General features: G+C 38.4%; 1 protein-coding gene across 1 annotated transcript in view; it reads right to left on the reverse strand.

The window, feature by feature from the left end:
* The window catches only part of stk32a (serine/threonine kinase 32A), a gene marked incomplete at both ends in the record, with an annotated part of 70,500 nt that overhangs the window by 2,441 nt on the left and 44,661 nt on the right, over positions 1-23,398 (reverse strand). Inside the window, 6 exons of the mRNA XM_079247578.1 lie at positions 3,543-3,671; positions 5,121-5,246; positions 8,284-8,400; positions 10,032-10,135; positions 12,334-12,423; positions 16,969-17,006. Of these exons, the coding sequence (XP_079103704.1) occupies positions 3,543-3,671; positions 5,121-5,246; positions 8,284-8,400; positions 10,032-10,135; positions 12,334-12,423; positions 16,969-17,006 (604 nt within the window). The remainder of the gene's footprint in view (positions 1-3,542; positions 3,672-5,120; positions 5,247-8,283; positions 8,401-10,031; positions 10,136-12,333; positions 12,424-16,968; positions 17,007-23,398) is intronic.

Raw genomic sequence — 23,398 nt, forward strand, 5'->3', positions numbered from 1 at the left:
AAGAAACAGAGGACACAAGCAGGAGTGCAGAACGTTTGTCAAATATGAGTTATAGATATGATACATAAAAGATGTGATGGATGGGGTGAGATGAATGATGCATGATCCCTCTTTAACTCTTCTAATGACATCACATTTTAAAAATAAAGTAAGGGCAGAATCTAGTACTAAAACACACTCTCCACATAAAATCCCTCAAATACTGCAACATTAGAGTATTTTTATTTAAACATGACTGAAAAGTCTGATGCAGCCATCTTTACACCCAATAAAATTCCATTCAGACTGGTAACTGGTGGTTTCACAGTGGTGGAGCAAGCTATCAAATGCTGAAATTCACTCCTTGTTTTTCTCTCTCCGTCCCTTCTGCTTTGTCTGTATCGGGTTCTTCAGTTCGGAAGCTAATTGCTCTAAATGTTGGATTAAACTTTCCATTTAATGAGACAAACCAACAGGGAGAGTTCTGTTGGATGAGAGCCTAATGGGAACATCGCTTAAGGAGCATGTCTGGGGCTGAGTTGGACTTGTGCTCGCAACTTCTAACTGGGAAAGTGGTTAAAATAGGAATTGTTTATTTATTTCCAGATGCATACATGACACATAAAACATGTGCATGAATCTTAGAGAATGATTTACTTGTAATAATTTAAAAAGTGATTAAAAAATCAAAATGCATCTGAGAAATATTGAACCAAGACTGGATCTTGACACACTAATCTCAGCCTTTTCACAGGATTGAGTGTAAAATAAAATCTTTGCAGAAGAAGTCACTACCTAATTAATGATTCTGGTGATGCCATTGCATGAAAAATAATCACTGATTGGTCACTTTTAGTCAGTGGTTTATTCTAAACTGCATCTCTAATCTACACATGCAGCCCTATTTTCCTTCCAGCAAAACCGTCAATGATCTAAGTTTAATTCTAATTAAGTGATTTTTCACTGTCTTTACTGAACTTCTGTTTTCTAAACAGAAAGATGACTTTCATGGTCAGAAAATGTATCATCTATTTTTTAGACAATAATTGGACAGGGCTGCAGAGAGCAATAAAGTTTACTTTGTTATACATATATTCCAAACTTTTACTGTTTTGCTTATATTTGAACCTCATTGTTTCTTAAGAGACAATCCATTTTGATTTTCTTATCTTCTAAGAATAAGTGAAGTCCCCCTGTTAAATACACCTGTTAAAAATATGAGCTGGCAGCTATTTAAATCTTTAATATTATTTTACATTAATCAATTAACATCCATAGTCATATATTTTCTTACTGCAGTGCCAATTAGGCTTTTTGTGCAGTCAGTATGAACCAAAACAGAAGGTTCCATTTAGTGACAATGGAGTCTGCTGGATTTATATAGTTTTTCACATGTATTATTACCATTTAAAAGAAAAAAGACTTTCATGTAAAACTTAAAATTTTGATTAGTATATGTAATTTCATTGTATAAAAAGTCAAGCTGTAAGTTTTTTACAGAAGGAATAAAAAGAAAAATGCGAACAAGCTACTATAGCTGTGTGTTTCTCTGTGAGGAGCCAATTTGTTTTGTTCAAACAGCCCGAGTCCAATTTTCTGCTGTATATTATCAGCGATTTAATTGAGCTAATTCCATGCTGCATTATGAGCATGGCAGACCATGAGGAGGGAGAGGCAGAGAGATAAAAGAGCAGCTAGAAAAGCGGATAAAGAGCCGGACACTAGGGAAGGTAAGGGTGACATGAGGATGGCGTTGTCAGAGGAGTCTCAGGTCAAAGTGGGGGATGAAAGGTTGGAAAGGAGATGAGCAAAATGACAAGAGAGCAGGAATTTGCACAAAGAATAGAGAGCAGCTTCAGGGTAAAGAGGGAAAAGCAGACTGGGATGGCCATTGGGGCAACTTTCTTCATTCAATATTGATCCGATATGCTTCAGCAACCCCATATAGACATTCCCCTCTCTCCTCTCACACTTTCTTGCTTTGTCTCTCTTTTGAATGCATCCATCTCAAGTGGCCCCAAAGGCCTTTGGTAAATTGATATGTTAAAGCTTTGCACAAACAAAAACTGATATTTATAGACTGTACAGCAAGTATTCCAACTAACGGGCAGCAACAAAGATCCCACGCACTGCAAAATATGATGCTAGAATATGGTGTTTGCCACAACAGTTTAGTAAAGTTCCCAGCCATACACTTAAACAAAGTTAAAGAAGCCATTTTAATATTAATATCAACAATGCTAGAATGACTGAAAAGACTTTTTAGTAATCCACAACTATAATCATCCATCTCTATAAACTTTTCCCTGAAAAGCTTTTATCATTATTGTTGTATCAGAAAAGTGATACTCTCTGTGCCTGAAAGGTCCACAGGATGATTAATGTTGTCTAGCTCTACACTAATATACTCACAAAGTCAAATCCCCACAAGCAGCTGTCAGCTTTTATAATATATGACACATGTTGGGCCAGCTTTGCCGTCTTGTCCTAAAAGAGTCTAAACCCCACATCTTACTTCACCTTGAGCAAAAAAGGGTTAATAAACTTCCCCAGTGTGACAGTGGATGGACAAGGGCCCAAAGGACTTAATTGTAACAACCACTGCACTATAAATTGTAGTTTAAGTGCTATCTGCTGGATTGCTGAACTTTTGCAGACTCAAGATCCATCCATCCATTTTCTTAACCACTTAGTCCAGTTAAGGGTTGCAGATGAGCTGGAGCCTATCCCAGAAATCATTGGTTGAGAGGCAGGGTACACCCTGGACAGGTCACCAGTCCATCGCCAATGGGAAGATCAGAAGTTTCATATTTGGACAGACGCCTAGAATTCAGTATGGCTGGTACTGTTAGAAAGGTTGTCTGGGATAGTAGATTTTTCCAAGTCATCCCTTCCAATATGCCCATAATAATAATACCTATAAAATGCAGATTACGTCGCTGTCTTTCTCACAAGCAGCAGTTTATTCAAGTTATTCAGTCTGCATTTATTCAAAATGCAAGTAAAAGCCCATAACTTGACATCTTTTGAGTTACAGTTGGCTATAAAAACCAATGGCTGCAGCACTGATCTGAACCAACTGCTGAATCAAAGCACAAACACAATCTCTTATAATGTTTATGAGTGCATTATGTGGATTTCTGACCTATTTCTCAACTGACTGAGAAGATAAAATGAACCTTTCAGTGCTTTATTGTCTGCCTGTTTGTAAAAGCAAACAGGCAGAGGTCATTGCATTATTTGATTTTTTTCCCCATGCATATAGCAATTCAATATTGTTAATGTTCCCATTTCCTCCAGAAACAACAAACTAAAAACAGCTTCTCATTGGTACCATCTTTAAATGGAAGTAAAATAATGAGCACTTAGAGTGAAAGGCTGTGTCCTCTGAGGGTCATATGTGCTCTTAAGGTTGTTCTAAAATATGACAAATTAATTTCCAACATTGCATAGGTAAAATATCAGTTATATCAATTTTTGTAAGAGATTTTAAATGATCCATGTATAGTTTTGGGGTGAACCCTTTCTTCCACTTTAGAATGTAACTGGTTGAAAATCCTTACTTGAGGGGACCCATCAGACCCGTGGTCTCTGGTCTTTCTGGCAAGTCTTTTCTTCTTCTTATGAAGCGGTTTAGACTCCAGGATCATTTCCTCCAGCTCAAATGTGGGGTCACAGTTTAGTCTTCGTCTCTTTAAAGACAAAAATGGCATACACACTCATTTAAGTAAGTGTCTGTTGTTTCTGTGTTACATTTACCAGAACGTTGAAGCATTTGATTGACTATAAAGATACAAAAGCCTATAAAGACAAAACAGTGAGTGAAAAGATGGTCGGCGAATTTTCCTCTCCACGTTCAAGCATTAATTCTAATAATTGTGGGTGAGCCTATAATTAGTCAGACACGGTCAGAGCCCCATTGATCCTCTCATCTATATTTGTCCTCCACTGCATCGGTCTAATCAGTGAAGATACCTGCTGCTCTGATCATTAGTATGCATTCATTTCTAAGATAATCTGGTGTTTCTTTTGGTGTGTTCCTTTTTTTTTTAACCTTTTACACACAAATAAATACTACATAAGGACAGCTTTGTGTTGATTTAGCATAGTATTGTTGCACAGTCATGATTTTTTTCTCAAAGCAATTGCCTGATTTGATTTAAATTTTACTGAGTTTCCATTACAGGCATCCAGCCAAGCAGCTGGATTTCCTGCCTGTCGTTATAATTGCAAAAAGAGTACTGTTTCCACCTGACTTGTCTGAATGGACCTGTTGTAGGCAGATTACCTCAGGGTTTCTCTGTCTGTACCAAAGTTGTTTTGATTCTGGTTTATGTCAGTCCGAATGGAAGCATTCATACTCTACAGTGCCAAAAATGCATTGGGGCATCCGGGGCATCCCACTCTTAATCCGTAGGGTTTAACAAGGAGTCAGCCCACCCTTTACAGCCAAAACAGCTTCAACTCCTCTGGAATGGCTTTCCAGAAGCTTTAGAGATGTGTTTATGGGAATTTTTGACCAATCTTTGTGAGGTCAGACACTGATGTTGAACAAGACCTGTCTTGGTGTCTCAACTCTAATTCATCCCAAAGGTGCTCTGTTGGAACATCAAACTTTCTCATCTTTATGGACTTTGCCTGGAACACATGCTTCAATAACTTTGAGGCGTGTCCCACTTCTTTTGGTAGTATCTTGGATTCTAAACCATTCAACATCTGGGATTTTTAGGGATTTTTTTAAAAAAATACTGCAATTTGACCAAATCAGTATGTAGGGCCAGCATAGTAGACGGGATTAAATACAGCTGGTGTTTACGCTCAGCAGGCGGTCCAGCGCAGCCCAGCAGGGGTTGGTGTGTTTAGAGACTGACTGGAAAGGAATAGATTATGTTAGAGGGCAGAATAGATTCTGGATTCATTTATCTAAATCCACAATCTTTGTCCTGTTAATGTAAGTAATTATACCCACATAACCTTAACATTCATGAAGGAAAACATAAAGTGTTGTTGCAACTTTTAAAGAAAAATGGTAGATTAGAGAAAGTGGATTTGACTGGCAGGAGAAATAACACTCACTCCACCTCAGATTTTAACATTTCATAATGCAACGAGGCAGCCCGTCATTTATTTCTGATACTCACATTGGGAATAAAGCCTGGAGGAAGCTGCTTGCTAAGCACAGCATCCCAGTTGACGTCTGACATGTAGTCCAGATCCTGTAGCTCTGCTAGACAGGAAATCCGCTTCTGGACATCTATACACAGCAACTACAGAAGAGAAAGGAATTAAAGTACAAATGACTGTACACGGGGTGACATGCTTGAAAAGTCAGGGGCAGAGTCCCATGGAGACAGGAGCATGTGTTTGCCCTTAAGGATGCGTCTAAGAATGAGGATACAGGAACACAAGAGATGGGTTGGTTGAAACAGTAGGAGGGATAGGAGAAGCTGGAGGTAGATGGACATAAAGAGTTGCAGAAGGAGAGGAAGCAAAAATGAAATGCATATAGAAAGCAAATGATGAGGAGAGTTCAGTGGGTTGTGAAGCATGAAAGATTAAGGACAAATATATTGGGCATGAAACTCTCCCCCTGTCTTTTTCACTTTCTTTTTTTTTTTTTTTTATCTCTGCCTTTCTCTTTTTTACTTATACATTCCCCTGGTCACTCTGTATACACACACTTATACACATGCAACTGGAATGCCAATGAGCTTCAAGGAGTCTGAGCACGAAGCAATGCAACAGTTTGACTGCAGTGGATTGCTGCCAAGGAAAAGAAAAAAAAAACTCCAAAAGCTACAATACCAGTGCATCTTTTAGCTTTGCATGTGGCTTCATTGTGACAGGGAAAAGACTGGAACTTTACCAGCTGAGTTTGAAGATACTGCAAAAAGGACTATAAAAGCACATATGTCTGGGTTATTTATACAATGTTTCTGTGTCTCTACAATGTCCTGATGATGTTGCTCAGACTCACAGTGGCATGCAAATGTTGCGGCATCCTGCTAAAAGTATCTTGGCATGAAGCAGGAGATAAACTGAACTCCATTAGATATAGTCTAAGGTGGAAGATTTGTCTGGAGATACCCCACGGTGCAAACAGAGGGCACAAACTGGCACTATGCATATTCTACTTCTAAATTTAGGTTGCCAAAATCTCATTTGTCACTGTGCAGTATCTCTGTTTCCTGCGTACTAAACATCCTTAAAACTTGCACTGATACACTTGCTGATAAATCGGTTGGGCCCAAGGCTGACATGTTCTGTTGGTAAATGGCAATCTTTGTTTGATTATTTTACTTCCCTTAAGGACTTGCTGATAAAATAACTTTTATGTCTTGCTCAGCTGCAGGATATGTGTTTCATGAATTCGTTCATTTTCACCAGTCTTCACCAGTCTGCTTCAGTCTTTCAATATATGATCACATTTAGTATTTCAAACCAAGTTACCTGTATATGCCTGAATCTCTCTGCATTTACAGATATGACATCCTGTACAAAAAATGACCAAATATTGATAAACAATGTTTTTATAGGAAGTTTTTATCTCTGGGATAATCAGGTATTCCCACCTCTATAAGTCCATTGTAAGCTTCAGTACAGTTGACCCAGTAGTGTTATAGGTAGTATAGTGAGGACACATCAGCCTTTATGATTCAAATCTGAGACGGTTAGCTTGCAAAGTTCACTTCGTTGTGCAAATGAATTCTGATTTGGATCAAAGAAGTCGACTCAAATGCAGGTCCTGGTTCATTTCGTGCAGACCAAACGCGGTGGACTACAAAACAAAGTGCATTGTTGGTTCAACGCACATCATCGCAGGTAAACACAACCAAACCATACACACGTGTGGGATGATAGACTGCTCTGGATAGAATAAACAACTCACAGGGAAGATGTGGAAGAATTCAAAGTTCTGATAGAAATCTGATCAACCAGACTACAATATGATGCAGCTCCATATTTTCTTGCCTCTGGTGGAGAGGGAAACATGTTTTTTTTTTTTTTTTTTTTAAATGTCCGATTTGATTAAACAGTGCAGCATGAACGCAGTCTCAGTCTGGAATAAAGTTACCGCGTCTCCAATCGGACCGAGTCTATCAGACTATGCTGATGCGAAGCCTAAATGTAAGGAGAGAATGTAAAGATGCGTCTTTTCAGAGTAGCAACTGATGTGTGCAGACAAATGTGGAAACCATATACCCAACCACATCAGGCCTCTGATTTGTCTCTTGTTCCAATTATTAGCAGCATTGTTCTCTAAGAAGATAAAAAGATGTCTGGCAGTTTGCAAAAATAAATTAATGATGCTTACAGAACAGGACAAAAGGCCTACAGTTTTACAGGCAGCCATATCTTCATCTTTGCAATTTACAAAAACAGGGGACAGAGAGCTCAATCTGACATATAGACACGTGCACACACACACACACACACACACACACACACACACACACACACACACACACACACACACACACACACACACACACACACACACACACACACGGACAAAAGATTTCTGTTTTTAGAAATCTGTAAACAACTTAACAAGCAGAAAACTGACCATTTTGTCTTCACCTGAAGTTTTTTTGGAAGAAAAAGGTTCAAAGTTTGTTCAAAGACTATTTTCAACTGTGTTGCAGCCTAAAAGTAAATTCCACTGGGACAACAGCTTGTGCCGAATGCAATTTTGGAAGCAAAAAATCTGGAAGGTGGAAAAGAATACCTCAAAATCCACAATGGGTTACCTGAAGATTTTGTCATTGCTCACACATTCTCAGCCTGAACATGACTGAACAATACCAGATGGACCTCAAAAAGTGGAGCACAAGATTCCCCTGCAAAAGACTCTTTGAACTGAATCTTTCATTTCATTCATTTATTTATTTGGACAGAAACTGCAAATACACTGTAACAGAAACAAAAATGGTGATAGACATTGAAGATTTTGCTGTGCACTAATCATGTTAATTGATTAATTGGATATATTCATTCATTATTTTGGTTGCTAAAGATGTAAGATCTAAAGGTGTGATCTTTGCCATGTTATGTTGAACTTATTTAACTTATTTTAATAAGTGGTTTCCACATTTGTCCATGCCACTTTATCTCTGTTCAACAGTCATGCCTTGATTCTCCAGCAACAGTGTGTATTAAATACATTAGCTGTAATTACACTGCATACAAGTAATCATCACTGGCACTCAGAATATCACGAGGAAGGGAACACATCATGTCCCTTTGAAACTCTGTTTATACGTGTACTGTGTGTTAAACTAGTTGTATGAGCAGCTCATTTACCTTTCTAAGAAGAGACTTCATTTCCAAAGACCAAGCTGCTGGGTAACTGGGGTGAACCTTGTGGAACGTTTGGAGGATCTCATTAGTTGGTGTATTGGATCTCATCACATATGGCCTCTGAAATGAGAATGGAGAGAGACAATTTGGGAGGAGATGTGGGATTACAGACATCTTGCACTCATCCCTACTTCCTTTACTAGCCAGGGGAAGATGCTTTTGTGATAAAGTATCTCATGGTTTGTTACATTCTTGGCCTTTTCATTCTCTCCTCTTCCTTTTCTCCTTGTTTTCACCTTTTGCAGACTCATTTTCTGCACTGATGGGGGGATAAATGGCAGAGGAAACAAGCTTTCAGAGAGTCTTGTTAAAAGATAACACTTGCAGCGACAAACGCTTTTAGATTGTTTTTGGATTACAAAGAGGGATTAGCATGTGTGCTAAAACGTTTTAGCATACGTGATAAACAACAAGATAACAACCACGAAACATGATTTTATTCAATAAAAGCAAAAAATTAAAAGAATTATGTAACATGCATTTCACTTTTTTTTGAGTGCAATGTAGCGATGCAAAATGAGTCAAAGATAGTTGGAGCTAGGAAATGATGAGGTAGATTTCAACCTCTCGATTCTTGCACAACCCAGAGAGCAGTTTTTAATACTCTGAATCTGACTATTACTTTATAGATGACACTGAAATGTGATAGTCAGAAAGAAGTGATGGGGAAGCATGCAGCAAACTTGAAAATGATTTGCCAGGAAGAAGGAGATTGTGATAGAGGGCTAGAAGAATTTCCAAAAAAAAAAGCAAAGAAAAAGAGAGAAATGGGGTCAGACTCTGAGCGCCTTAATGTAATCTCTTAGTGAGAATATGCAACTAGCTTTGTCCTGAATAGGAGAAGGTTACCAAATACTTGTAAACCACAGGATATACAGGATGCCTTGCAGGCCAGAGGAAGATTTGAGGTCAGACAGGGAACAGAAATGACAAACATTTTAGAAGGAGTCATGGAAAGATTCTGGATGACATAAGCTGGACGGCAAACTCTAGATATTTCTGTGAGCAGGCAGTCTGCGGTCAGACAGAGGACAGAATGCATTATAGGAAGCATAATGGGAACTGATGAAGAAAAAACCATTTGAGATCAATGTGAAATCTTCTGGAATCCTTCATGACAGCTCCAGGACTTTTTTTAAAAAAAAATCATTTCCTGTGTTGACAGGACTTATTGATGTGAGCTGGTGTCATGCTGAAATATGTGAGGGAATTCAGCACCTGTGGTCCACAAATAAACAGACTGTTTTCAGCTCTCTGACCAGGCCTGATAGAGTCAGATGATTGGGTGAACGCATTTGGTCCTGTGTTTATTTCCATGACATCAATATTAAACTCCTATAGATGGGACCAGCATGAAAAAAAAAACTAATTCATTTAAAGATTCATTTCAATTATGCTCTCTTTGAATAACTCAGATGTTTTCCTTTCATCCTCCCGCTGCGATTCATCACATCTCTGTGACTAAACAGTTACTTTAATTACTTAAATGACTTTGTTACAGTTTGACCCTCCCTCTGCCTTGTTGTGGCTGAAGACTTTCTACTTGCATGCGCCAGATTTTCTGGCAGGAATTTTTTTTTAGCAGTCCCCTGTGGGTGTCATATGCATTATTGACTGTATTTAAGTGTGCCAGGTCACACTGAGGTGAGCAGTGATGGGGACAAGGCGACAGTTCACTGAGTCTTTGTTACCTGCCCTCTTAGTAGTTCATAGGCCGTAATCCCCAGCGACCACCAGTCGACCGAGAAGGAGTAGCCAGGATGGGACCCTTCAAAGCTTTGAAAAAGCTCAGGAGCTGCGGAAAAAAATGTTATATGTAAATAAGGCATGACATTTTTGTTTTGCTGTTTTTAAAATTAGAAATTTGCGTTCGTCTTGTTTCATTCATTTTTTTTTCTAATTCAAGCAGGCAGTAATATTTATTACTTGTTTTTAATGAGACTTAGAAGGAACGTCTCAGACAGATTTCTCAGATGATTAATGACTTAAGTTACAGCTTAATTTATGGCTTTTGACTGTTCAGTGGATCCTTGTTTAATCCTCTCACAACAAATACTGTCAATTTATTTTAAAATCAGCAACTATGATGTATGATACAGAAACATTTAAGTTGTGCGGATGATGGAAACGTAAAGGTCGAGAGAAATATTGTTTTAAATTAGATTGCTTTTTTTTACTTTTTACATAGAAGGTGAGAATAATGTTACCCATAAATCTAATACATTACTTTTGTATTTATGTAACATTGACAGGTAATGCACCAGGGTTTGAGCACATAATGGCCACCTGGTTGAAAGACAGAAAAAGAAAAAAAAACATTTCATTGGTTTTAACAGGTGTAAATATGAACTATTCCTATTTTGTTTTGAGTCATAATGGCATCAAATTGTTTTTGCATTAATAAATGAATGAATTGTAAAGCAAGTGCATGAATTGAAGTCACTTCCTAAATAAACAAATAATAGACCTGATATGAAGATCAAACTGCATCCTGATCAAACACAAAAACAAGAAAACGGAATCTGTACACACTAACACAACACAAAAAAACAGTCTTGAGCAAACACACAGATTCAGGCAAATACACACACTGCCATGTTTTTTAAAAATCCCTCTGAAATCCTGTTAGCGCCTATCTGATCTGTTAGAAGCTAAATCCACAGCATTGCTTCCAGGAGGCAGAATTGCCTCAGGATGTTTCCGTGTTTTTGATCATGAATATCAAGTATGCCTTCTAAACTTTCTGCTTATGGGTTGTTTTCTTTCTCAAAAAAAGGTAAAAAATAGATTAGTAGTAGTTGCTTTTAAAATAGAACTGATTATTATAACTTCTACTGTTTTGATTTAATTGCTTCAGGTGTTTCACAAAAGAAGGAACTATTTAGTCCTTGTTAGGGTGCAGAAACATAACATTAATGGTTCTATTGCCTTGCATGGCAACAGCATTTAGTCATTCACACACTGCTCTTTTCTCCATAAATAATCCTCATCTCTTGACTCAGACATGCACTTTTTTTTGTCACTAAACTGCACAGAAAAGGTAGTAAGCTATGACACAAAAGTACAAATGGTTTTTCAAAGCAGCTGAAATTTTACTTAACATGTTTAAACATTAGCTTGTGTTGTGATGAATGGTGGTTATTATTGGCATCTTACTCATGTAGATTTAATTCACTGGCATTAATAACACCTTTGTTATCAACAAAAAGTGAACCATCATTTCACACAGGGACATTGTCATGTAGTTGAGATCAAAATATGCAGCTCGACAATAAACTCTTAAGTCTCTGGACAATAAGGTGACAGTTTTTATTTTGGTTGTTGTTGTTTTGTTTTGTTATTTCAGCCTCACACCTATGCTATGATGGATAGGAAAAATGCCAATTATTGCTATTTATTCAGCCAGTGAGAAAAGGCCTCAGCTGCAGCTTTTCATGCTTTAAAAGCACATTTTTCTCTCCTTCATTTAGCTAATAATTATTCATTTACTTGTGCAATTGGTTGGATTCCTCTGAAGAACTACTAAATGCCAAAATAACCCACTCATACGCATGCCAGCCAATTAGTGACATTACAGCAGTTGAAGGTTTGCCATGTTGAAAAAGATGGGTAAATGCTTCTGGGTCTGAATTAGTGAAACTGTGCCAGTGGGCTCATTTAAACATAAATATAATGACTTCTTAGGTAAGGTGTGCATTTGAGAGGGACTAAATTATAACAAGCTGGTATCCAGCTGACACCTAGACTTTCCACAGTTTTGTTATATTCATTGTCTGATTGCAACAGCTGGTTTCCACAGAACAAGCCAAATTCCCAGTCCTAAAGCCTCCAAACCTCAACACAGCAGCTGGTGAACCAGATTTATGATATTTGTAATCATATTCAAAAGGAGCAATGAGGCCTGCCTTATGACCACATCTTTCATTGAATCAAAAGAGGTAGATAACAGGTGTTGATCTGTCTTTCAGAGCATGTATCCAGTTGCTTTCTTACCCATGTATGGTTTGGTTCCAGCAATGGATGTTGCTTTTAGGTCTTCCTTTACAATCGCTGCGATGTTAAAGTCTGTTAGATGGACATGCCCTGTAGATGAGAGACATTATGTTACTGAGTCTTAAAGCACATGTTTTAAAGTACACATCTTACACCAACCAGTTACACATTCCAGTTATCCACTACACAGACGACTGGAAATAAAATTGAGCTCTTACCATTCATGCTCTAGACTCTACCTCAGAACATATACATCAGTATGCAGAAGATAATAGTTTGTCCTGTTAGTTGGAAAGGTACAGCATAGATGGATTGGGCTTCTTTCTTCAGAACATCCAACAGTTGATAAATCTCTATTTTAGGTTTAACCATCTCAAAGAGTTCTTTTTTCTGTTCTGCTCATATGTGTTAGAAATTTAAAAATGATGATCAAACAAGTGTTGTTTTTTACAACAAACAAATGGAAATTACCTACAATTTTGTTGGCAGGTGAATGAAACATGGAGGGAAGTGGAGGAACGACGTCAGTGATTTCCAAAGTCAAACAACTGACCCGTGTCCTCTCGTGCTGCTAGATGGCCCAGAATCCATGCTTCCTAGCCACAGTCTAAAGAGCTAAACGTCTATCTGTGTGCATAGTGCATGTATGTGTGTGTCTATGTCAAACTGCGGGAGGAGTATGTCCTTGGTAACACCACAAACAAATATAGTTGCTGTACTTATTGTAAATACACAAAGACAAAATTATGTTGGGCCTTATATATATACATTTATATATATAAGGATATATATATATATATATATATATATATATATATATATATATGTATATATATAAGGCCCAACATAATTTTGTCTTTGTGTATTTACAATAAGGAAGTAAGGAAATTAAAGGCAAAAAGTAGGGCATAAGTAAGAGAGTTTCACTGGGAAAATCTGCCAGTAGTGTTTTTTTTTTTTTTATTAAAAATATCACTGAAGCGGCTGGGATGAGAATCAGCACCTCCAAATCTGAGACCATGGTCCTCAGCCAGAATAGGGTGGATTGCCCTCTCCGGGTCGGGAGTGAGGTCCTGCCTCAAGTGGAGGAGTTTAAATATCTCGGGGTTTTGTTCACGAGTGAGGGAAGGATGGAGCGCAAGATCGACAGGCAGATCGGTGCGGCATCTGCAGACTCTGCGCCGGTGTGTCGTGGTGAAGAAGGAGCTGAGCCAGAAGGCGAAGCTCTCGATTTACCAGTCGATCTACGTTCCTACCCTCACCTATGGTCATGAGCTGTGGGTCGTGACCGAAAGAACGAGATCTCCTATACAGGCGGCTGAAATGAGTTTCCTCAGCAGAGTGACCGGGCTCTCCTTTAGAGATAGGGTGAGGAGCTCGGTCACCCGGGAGGGGCTCAGAGTAGAGCCACTACTCCTCTGCATCGAGAGGAACCAGTTGAGGTGCCTCTTGGACACCTCCCTGGTGAGGTGTTCCAGGCACGTCCCTCTGGGGTGAAAACCCCGGGGAAGACCCAGGACACGCTGGAGGGATTATATCTCTCGGCTGGCCTGGGAACGCTTTGGGATCCCCCCTGCAGAGTTGGCAAATGGGGCTGGGGAGAGGGAAGTCTGGGCTTCCTTGCTTAGGCTGCTGGCCCCGTGACCCAACCTCGGATAAGCGGCAGAAGATGGATGGATGGATGTTGACTGAAGATATAAAAGCTATTTTAATCTTTACAAGTCAGTAGTTATCAAGCTATCAGGCTTTGTAACTGCAATATTAGCAATAATCAGATTACTTCAACCCCTCAACCCTGTCTCCCTGCAAAACAATGGTGATATTAAAAAAAAGCCTGTAGCACTTCATGGAAGGACCTGGGTCCAACTGGACAGTCCACTAGCACCTTCCTACGATGTCCTCTACTGTTTGAGTTCGTGCTTTTGTTGTTCTTACTCATATGTAAGTCGCTTTGGATGAAAGCGTCTGCTAAATGACTGTAGAATATTTCATTCAGATACTGTGCAGCCAAGAAGAACACGAGGCATGTGCACTGAAAAGTCATGATGATATGATGTCATTAAGATTTTAACTGATGATGACAAAGAAATATGACTAACAGCATAAAAGCACAATGAGTCAAAACAGTGCTGGCTTTCACTTGCACACTGATCAGTCACAGCGTTAGGAGCACTGCCAGATCAAGTGAATGCAGTCTTATTAATTAGTGCGTCATTCTGCTGGCTAGCTTTGAGCTCTGATATTTATGGGGATGTTTCTTTGGCAAGTATCTCCCATCTGAACATTACTGATGGCAGTGAAACAGCAGAAATCCCCTCCTACAGGAGAGCATCTGCTAAATAGAAGCTAGAGGAACTCTACAGCTATCCCACATTGTGAATGGTTGGAGCTGGTGCTGCCGCATGGGGTGAGCATGCTCAAAAATATACAGGTAAAAGTCATTGATGAGTTTATTGGCATGAAAATTGTTTGTCTCGGTCACAGGTGTCAAACTCCAGTCCTAGAGGGCCGGTATCCTGCAGGTTTTTGTTGTCTCCATGCTCCAACACACCTCACAAGTTCATAATTAGGTTGGCAAGAAGCTGCTGGGTCCATTTGATTTGAATCAGCTGTGTTGAAAGAGGGAAACAACAAAAACCTGCCGGATACCGGCCCTCGAGGACTGGAGTTTGACACCCCTGGTCTAGGTGCTAAAGATCATTTTGTGCCATCAAGTCCCACAGAAGTTGATGCAATGTGTATGTTTTTGTTTTTTGGAAAATAGTTTCATCAACAATAATCTCTATTATGGAATAAAATATGCATGCAAAAACAAGACAACAACACTCATAAAGCTTCAGTCTCTGGTTCTGCTGTTTAACAAAGCAGCATCGCTTGTGCATGAGTAAATGCTTTTCACTCTATGAAGTGGCTCCCAGGGGAATCAGGGATCACAGGTCAATTCCAGCTTGCAAAATTCAAATGTCCACAAGCAAACAGCTTTCTCCCCCTCTGATACCTCCTGCTGTGTTTTTTTTCTTTCTTTTTTTTTCAGACTTCACCAAGGAGACAAACCACAAGTCTGTGCAGAGACACAGTGCGGGTTGAGTGCATGGAGAGGACAAACGTGCATATTGAGTTTGCAAGGACACCACAGGTGTCAACATCTGTTGTCCTTTTTAAATTAGGCTTCTAGCTGACAAAGCTGGCTTTCCATCTTTTTCCTTTCTCCTTATGTGCTCATTTTATATGTCTATCTCCCTTTTTTTTCTGTTCTGTTTTTCCATCTTTGACAAAACCTTTCCAAACTGTTTGCTCATCACTTTCTCCATTCTCGGCTCTCAATGTTTTGCCTGATTCTGTCTCACTCGAAGTTCACTGTCTTTTTCTGCCTACTTCTTAGTGACAGCAGGCCTGTCATCCTGCATGCCCCCTGAGGGCCCTCTCTGACCCGTGCATGTGTGCATTTTTGCACAGAGCATACAGAAGTCAGGCTGTTTTTCATGAGTAGACAAGCTGAGCCCTCGGTTACAAATAAAGACAAAGCAGTTTCCATAACTAATAAATACATTTGCAAATGTGTTTTAGGTTTCATCAAGTATCTTTATTATTTCCACATTCATTTATATCTTCATATACGGTACTAGTCAGACGTGGGCGTGTCTAGACTTTTGACGGTGTAAATCCTCAGTTTTCTTACTCTTTGCCTTTGTTATGTATTTTCCTGAGTAAATCTGAAACTGTGTTATCAGTTTGGTTCAGAGTCTATTGCATATTGTTGTCCATGGCTGTCAGATGTAATACCTTCTGTGTTGTACTGCTCAAATACTTTTGGTCACTGACTGTAAACACACAGTGCGCTGCATCAGAAGATGTTGGACTAGGATTTGTGTACGATGAGTCACAACGTGAAATACTTTATATTCCTCTTCATTAACATATTGATGAAAGATTTTATGGTCTATTTTAATGCTACATTGATTTAGAATTGTTCCCCTCCTCTCAAAAAGTAAACACACACACACACACACCCACTCCACCTCGTCTCCCACGCTGTGTGTCCATGAGTGTACATCTATTTGCGTAACTGGTGCTGGCACTAAAATCTATGATGAAACTCACTCAGTCATTCAGAGCTGGATTGTCTTTTATCAGCAGAGCAGAGGCGTGATGAATACCACCTTATCCTCCACATTACTCTCATATCAATCCATTTAATTTCATTCCATACTGTAGAAAAACATGCAAGGTTGTCTAGATGTCACACAGCCTCAACAATTTCAGTCCTGGCCCAAAAAAAAAAATGCCATGACTAAAATGAAGGAAGAAATTTAAGAACCCTTCAGGCAAGCCTTGTCTGTGTTGTAATTTTCCTAAAGAAATTATTACAAATGTGTTTTTTTTTTTTTCTCTTTGTGCTGCAAAACCTATTGAGGCGATGACTGAAGCCTGCTTCTAAGCATTGAATCTACTGTGGTCTGAGCTGAAGGTTTGGTTAGTTAAATGCTGGATTTTGGACATTAAATCAAGTTAAGCTAAGTTTACATTTTCTACTATATGGTAATGAATGAAATTCTTCCTTATATGTCATAGTACCGATGGAGCTGAGCCTCACATCTCTGCTGCTACATGAATGTATTGAAAACAGGGTCTTACCGTGCTCATCCAGCAGTATGTTGTCAGGTTTGATGTCTCTAAAAAGGGAAACAGGACAACAGCAGGATTAGTGATCTTGTGTTATGTTTGTGAAAATGTTTAATTACCTGAAGCTTTTAATTAACCTTGTATTAATTTAATTTTCTTAAACATTTTCCTTACAAATCACACGTACTTTAAAGACAAATGCTCATGAATAATATATAATATTACTTTTCAGGTTATATTTGCTGTTGAAATCACAATTGGCCATAAAGTAAGTCAGGGATCCTCAATCGTGGTCCTTGAGGGCCGGTAAACTGCAGGCTTTCCAAGTGTCCCTGCTACAACAAACACGACTCAGACTGAGACAAACTCTACGCATGTCTGCTAAATACACATTAATTTGAATTAAGTGTGTTGTAGTGGGGACACTTGGAAAACTTGCAGGATGCTGGCCCTTGAGGATCAGGATTGAAGATCCCTGTAGTAAGTATTCACCTCACACAGGATAATTTTATTAATGTAGAATTTTTGTTTTTAATAAATAATTTGCAATTCAATTATTAAAACTGTCAGTTGTATCTTTTTTTTTAAAATGTAAGTTGCTGTGTGCAACAGTTACAAAAAGAAAATGTGTAAATTTGTGTAAGTTGTTAAAACTTCTGCACACTGAAGGAGAAGGGTCACAAAAAAGTTGGTTATTGATTGCACACACCAACAAACAGTCTTGTTTGTTTCTTCACCAAGGACAGAGCCGAGGCAGGGGATGTGATTCTTGCCAGTTGTTTTTATGCATTTTTGTCTGTTACCAAGGTTACAAATTACTTGGTTAAATTTATTGAAATTTGATTGTTAGAGCATAGCACATCAAGAATTTGTTAATTATTTTTATTTCATGTTGATTTGAAGCAAACATGCAAAATGTCATTATAAAGCAACTTAACTTGACAAGACTATAAGGCATTACAGTTATTGTATCATATTCGACAGCTACATCACTTGACTTTATTGTTTCATGTTAATGCAACACAACACAACCTTCAAACTTTAAAACTCTGCTTTCGACTCATTTTGATGGCACACTGATATTAATTATGCACTCTCCGTCGTTGCCCTGCATCGCCTGGGGCTAAGAGAGCACACTTCACAACTTTGTGCTCCAGCCCAGACTACCATGTGATAGCTGTCTTTTTATTTGTACAAATGTTGGTTGTTTCACATGCAAAGCATGTCTGATTCAGCAAAGAAACCCAAGAGAATATTATGGCTGAAAACAAGGAAAAGAAAGAGACAAAGTAACTGAAGAAAAGATAAAAGAAAGGACATTGGATCGAGTAATGCCGATTCTGCTGCAAAATTCATTCATTCATTCATTTTCCGAACCGCTTATTCCAATTCAGGGTCGCGGGGAAGCTGGAGCCCATCCCAGCTGGCCCCGGGCGACAGGCAGGGTACACCCTGGACAGCTCGCCAGTCCATCGCAGGGCCACACACACAGAGACGAACAACCACCCACGCTCACACTCATTCCTAGGGGCAATTTTAGAGTAACCAATTAACCTATCATGCATGTGTTTTGGATGGTGGGAGGAAGCCGGAGTACCCGGAGAGAACCCACGCATACACGAGGAGAACATGCAAACTCCACACAGAAAGGCCACCGACCAAACCAGCGACCTTCTTGCTGTGAGGCCACAGTGCTAACCACTGCGCCTGCTGCAAAATTTAATTGTCCAATTTAAAGTCAATAAAATTTCTAGCAAAACCTTAAAGGGAGTAAACTGTTTTGACATAATTTCCAATTGAATCCAATGATTAAGTGTGTCCAAACTTATGACTGGTATTGTCACAAGTACACAAGTCCACAAACTCAGCTGTAGAATACTTGTTTTTCAGAAGGTGAACATTTAGGCTAAGTGATACAGATTTAACATATTAGACGCATTTGTTATATAAAAATCTATGCTACTTCATGTGATGAGCTAGCATCAACGATTAAAAGTATGAGGGATCAAAAACCTCCGGACCTGATGGTATTCCTGTTGAAATTTATAAGTCTTTTCATCATATTCTTTTGCAGCCCTCTCTTGAGATGTTTAAAGAATCGTGGGTCTCTTCCGCCTTCATTAAATAGGGCAGTAATAACTCTTTTATTAAAACCAGGCAAAATTTCTACCTCATGTGAATATTATAGACCAATATCTTTACTCAATACTGATTTAAAAATTCTTTGCAAAGTATTAGCTCGACGTTTAAATAAACTTGTGCAATGATTGGCTCATTTTGATCAAAATGGTTGTTCAAGGGCGCTACGGTTTTTCATAATATCTGTTGCGTCTATAATATTATTTTTGAGACCTCTGGTCACACGGACACAACTATCTTGTCCCTAGATGAAGAAAAAGCTTTTGACATGATGAAATTGCCTTACTTGTGTGAGACTCTTGAGAGGTTTGGTATAAAGAATACATTTCTTAATTGGATTAAATTACTCTATGCAGACCCTCAAGCCACTGTATTAACAAATGGTGAATTATCTACACCTTCTAATTTTCACAGAGGTACTAGACAAGGTTTCCCCCTGTCCTTTTTATTATTCACATTGGTGATTGAGCCACTTACAACAGCGGTCCGAAACTGTGTTGGTATTAAAGGCATTGAAATTGGGGATTTGGAGCACTGTGTTGTGCTGTATGCTGATGATGTAGTACTATTCTGCTCCAACCTGAAACAAAGAATTCCTGCTCTGTTGGACATAATACAGCATTATGGCAATTTTTGAGGTTATAAAATTAATTGTTCAAAATCAATTATCTTAAATATGAACAAAAATGAACAAATCCTCCAGTACAATCCCCTTTTGCGGTTTCAACGTGTTTAACTTATCTTGATGTTAAAATCACCTCTGCGGTTGATGATATTGCCTGCAATAATTACAATAATATTACTGGTGAAGTTACTCAAGTGTTAAATATATGGAACAACTTTTCCATTTCAATCACTGGATGAATAAATATGCCCAAAAAAAATGTCCATTTTACCAAAATTTTTCAATCCCTTTCAATCCACACTTGTTCCGCCATCCTTATTTTTTGAGTTACTTAATTTTTTTTTTCTGATTTCATATGGAACAGAAAACCAACTAGGAATAGATCTTCTCTGCTTCGATTGCCATATGATTGAGGAGGGCTCAATATTCCAAATTTTGAATAGTATTACTGGGCGACTCAAATTAGAGCTAGAATGTTCCATTTTGAGAAAGACCACCCTCCAGGCTGGATTTCAACAGAATCACATCGTATTAACATTACGGTAAACCTTTATACATTATTAGCTACTAAACGCAAACTACTTAAAAACGATATTAACCCTTTTGTAGGAAACACACTGTCAATTTGGCACACCTCCCTTGCTTTTCTGGGAGAAGTATCTGAACTTTCTCTATTTTCTCCTGTATTTGGGAATCAGGATTTTGTTCTGAGCAGAGCAGACTCAGGGTTTAAAATCTGGGCATCCCAGAAAATAGCAAAGATGGCAGATTTGTATAATGATAACAGGACCCTAATGTCATTTGAAGAGCTAAAAGATAAATACGGTGTTCCCACAAAACAATTTTTTAACTATTTGCAACTTAGGAGCTTTATTCTTTGCAAGTGGAAAAATGATCTTTCACTTTCCTCTTCTCTTGAGGAATGCACTTTGAGGTCCTTTCAAAAGGGCAAGTTTCTGTTCTATATAAACTTTTAGTGAGTACATCCAAATAATCCCCTTTACATAATCTTCAAGCACAGAGAACAGATTTGCAGGTTGAAATAACAACTGAAGAATGGCCACAAGCATGTTTTAAGGCTCAGACACAATCGATAAATACTAACTCAAAACTGTTCCAGTTTAAATGGGTTAGCAGACTGTATATAACACCAGTGAAACTTCACTATTTTAATCCTACCATACCTGATACTTGCTTGAAATGTAGAGACTGCAAAGGCACTTTATTTCATTGTATGTGGGAATGTCAATATATTTGATCATTTTGGAGTAAAATCAATCAACATTCTCACTCAAATTATCTGTAAGGAAGTTCCTGTAAACCGTAAGATGAGTCTGTTAAACATTTTTCCAAAGGATTTCACAGTTTCAAAAAGTGTTAAATTTTTAATTAAACATTTGCTTTCTGCATACAAAACGCTGCATTGCAACATCATGGGAATCAAATGTTCCTTGCACTGTGTCACAATGGCTGAAAGGAATGATTTTCTCACTTGCTTTGGAAAAGATAAGCCATACAACTAAGAACAGACTAGACTGGTTTAATGAAATATGGGTTCTCTTTTATAACTTTATGGAGAAGAATAATATTTTTGTTGACGATTGGTTGGATGATATAAATTAAGTGAATTTATCATTATTATTCATTCATTCATTCATTCATTTTCCTAACCGCTTAATCCAATGCAGGGTCACGGGGAAGCTGGAGCCTATCCTGGCAGTCCCAGGGCGAAAGGCAGGGTACACCCCGGACAGCACGCCAGTCCATTGCAGGGCCACACAGAGACAAACAACCACTCACACTCACTCCTAGGGGCAATTTATTATTTAATTAAACATTTGCTTGTTTAATTATGCATGTTAGGTTATTTAACCTAACATGCATGTCTTTGGATTGTGGAAGGAAGCCAGGGAACCCGGATTTTTTCGTAAATTTCTATGTGCCTTGTTTATATTGTGTTTTCTGTTTTTTTTTTTCCTTTGTCCTTTGTTGTTTATATAAGAAAATCTTAATAAAAACATGTGAAGAGAAAAAAAAACATGCTTTCACAAAGAAGAAACAAAACTTTAAGCATTTCAGGTTAAATGGGGGTAGAATAGCCTTGTTTCTTTTCTAAATGGGAAAACAAGTGATTATATTGTGAGCAGCTTTACCAAAATCTTTTTCCTTTTTTTTTTTTTTTTAACATTTCTCAAAACAGGCAAAATAGAATCATTTCCTGTTAGCTCAGTGAAATTGTAACTTTTTTAGATTTTACCATGTCATCAAACGTATCTAAAGTGAAATTAAAAGCTGTACATAAGATCAATTAATGCAGTTATTGGCCGAGTCGACTTAGCAGGGAATAGATAAAATACTTGTTATGAGGTAGTATTCAACAAAACCGTGATGGTGGTGTATTTATTTTATGGTGGATGACATTTCTGTTTCTGCCTTTCACTGTCTGTCTGTCCATCCAGGGACATTAGTTTGCACATATTAATTCTTCTTTCTCCAAACAAACAAAAAAAGATGATGTTGCCCCAAACGGCATACATTGGTTATTAAATTTCCAGACAGAATACACAATCAGCTGAATCAGTATGTCACAAATCTTTTCACTTCAGTGAAAATGAATGAAAAAAAAGGACACATAATACCTTTGACCAAAGCTTCCTCATGTCAGTGTATAGGGCCAGTGTGTACCAGGTGTGTGAGGAAAACAAATGAATATCTAATTCAATTTTAGGGGGGAAGGACAGAACAGCGGGTTCAGGTGTGTACGTAGTTGGGACACCTGAGAAGAGGAGCAGGTGCTGACTGAGACCCATCTACAAAGTCACAGGGTCTGCTGCCTTCTCATCTTATGTCTTCCTCTAGTTTAAAACAGATCTTTGTGTCAGCCCAAGTTTCATTTCTTTAATTCAACATTTATCTGAACAACTCCCACCAAATGAGAAATGCGCATTCAGTCTTTAATATAAAAACTCATCACGAAACAACAAATAGCAAATTATATAGAGGAAATGAACTTTTAACGATTTCAGAGAAACGCAAATGGTGGATCTCCATAGTGACACAAAGCCACCGGCAGCACTGCCACGTGTCCCTGATGACAATCAGTGACTTCAAAGAACAGCTCATGTCCCCATTATGCCCCTCCAGGCCATGATTTTAATTTAAAGCCACATTATTCTCCTTGTTTTCCTTATTTCACCGATCTTTATCTGCCCTTGACATAGTCACTTCTCGCTCTGTCGAACCATGACATTGTCAGTGACATCCATCTATTCCCAGTGTTGCATATGCTTACAACACGCCTACAACTCAACAAAAATACCCTTAACTCTAAACTCACCTAAATAAGAATGCAGCAAATTCTATCAGCTGATTCTCTTGTGTTGCTCCAGACTAAAACTAAACACGCTGAATGGTACAGTTTGTTCTCATTGCTCCTTCTGCTCAGGGTCTTACCCCCGCAGCTTGAAAAAAATTATTTTCAGCTAATGAGAAGATAATCAACCCCCATTAAATGGGTTGTACATATTATAATGACATTCTTAAATAGTTTCACTTGTGTGTTTTAGTGGTAGTTTGTTGAATTACAGTTGAAATGAGGGTTTGTTTCACAGTTGGATCTCATACCACACAGATTTTCAGGGGCATAAAAGGGACAAAGGTATCACAGTGAGATGTGTG

Source organism: Telmatherina bonti (genome assembly GCF_933228915.1).
Source record: "Telmatherina bonti genome assembly, chromosome: 10".
Lineage (NCBI taxonomy): Eukaryota > Metazoa > Chordata > Actinopteri > Atheriniformes > Telmatherinidae > Telmatherina > Telmatherina bonti.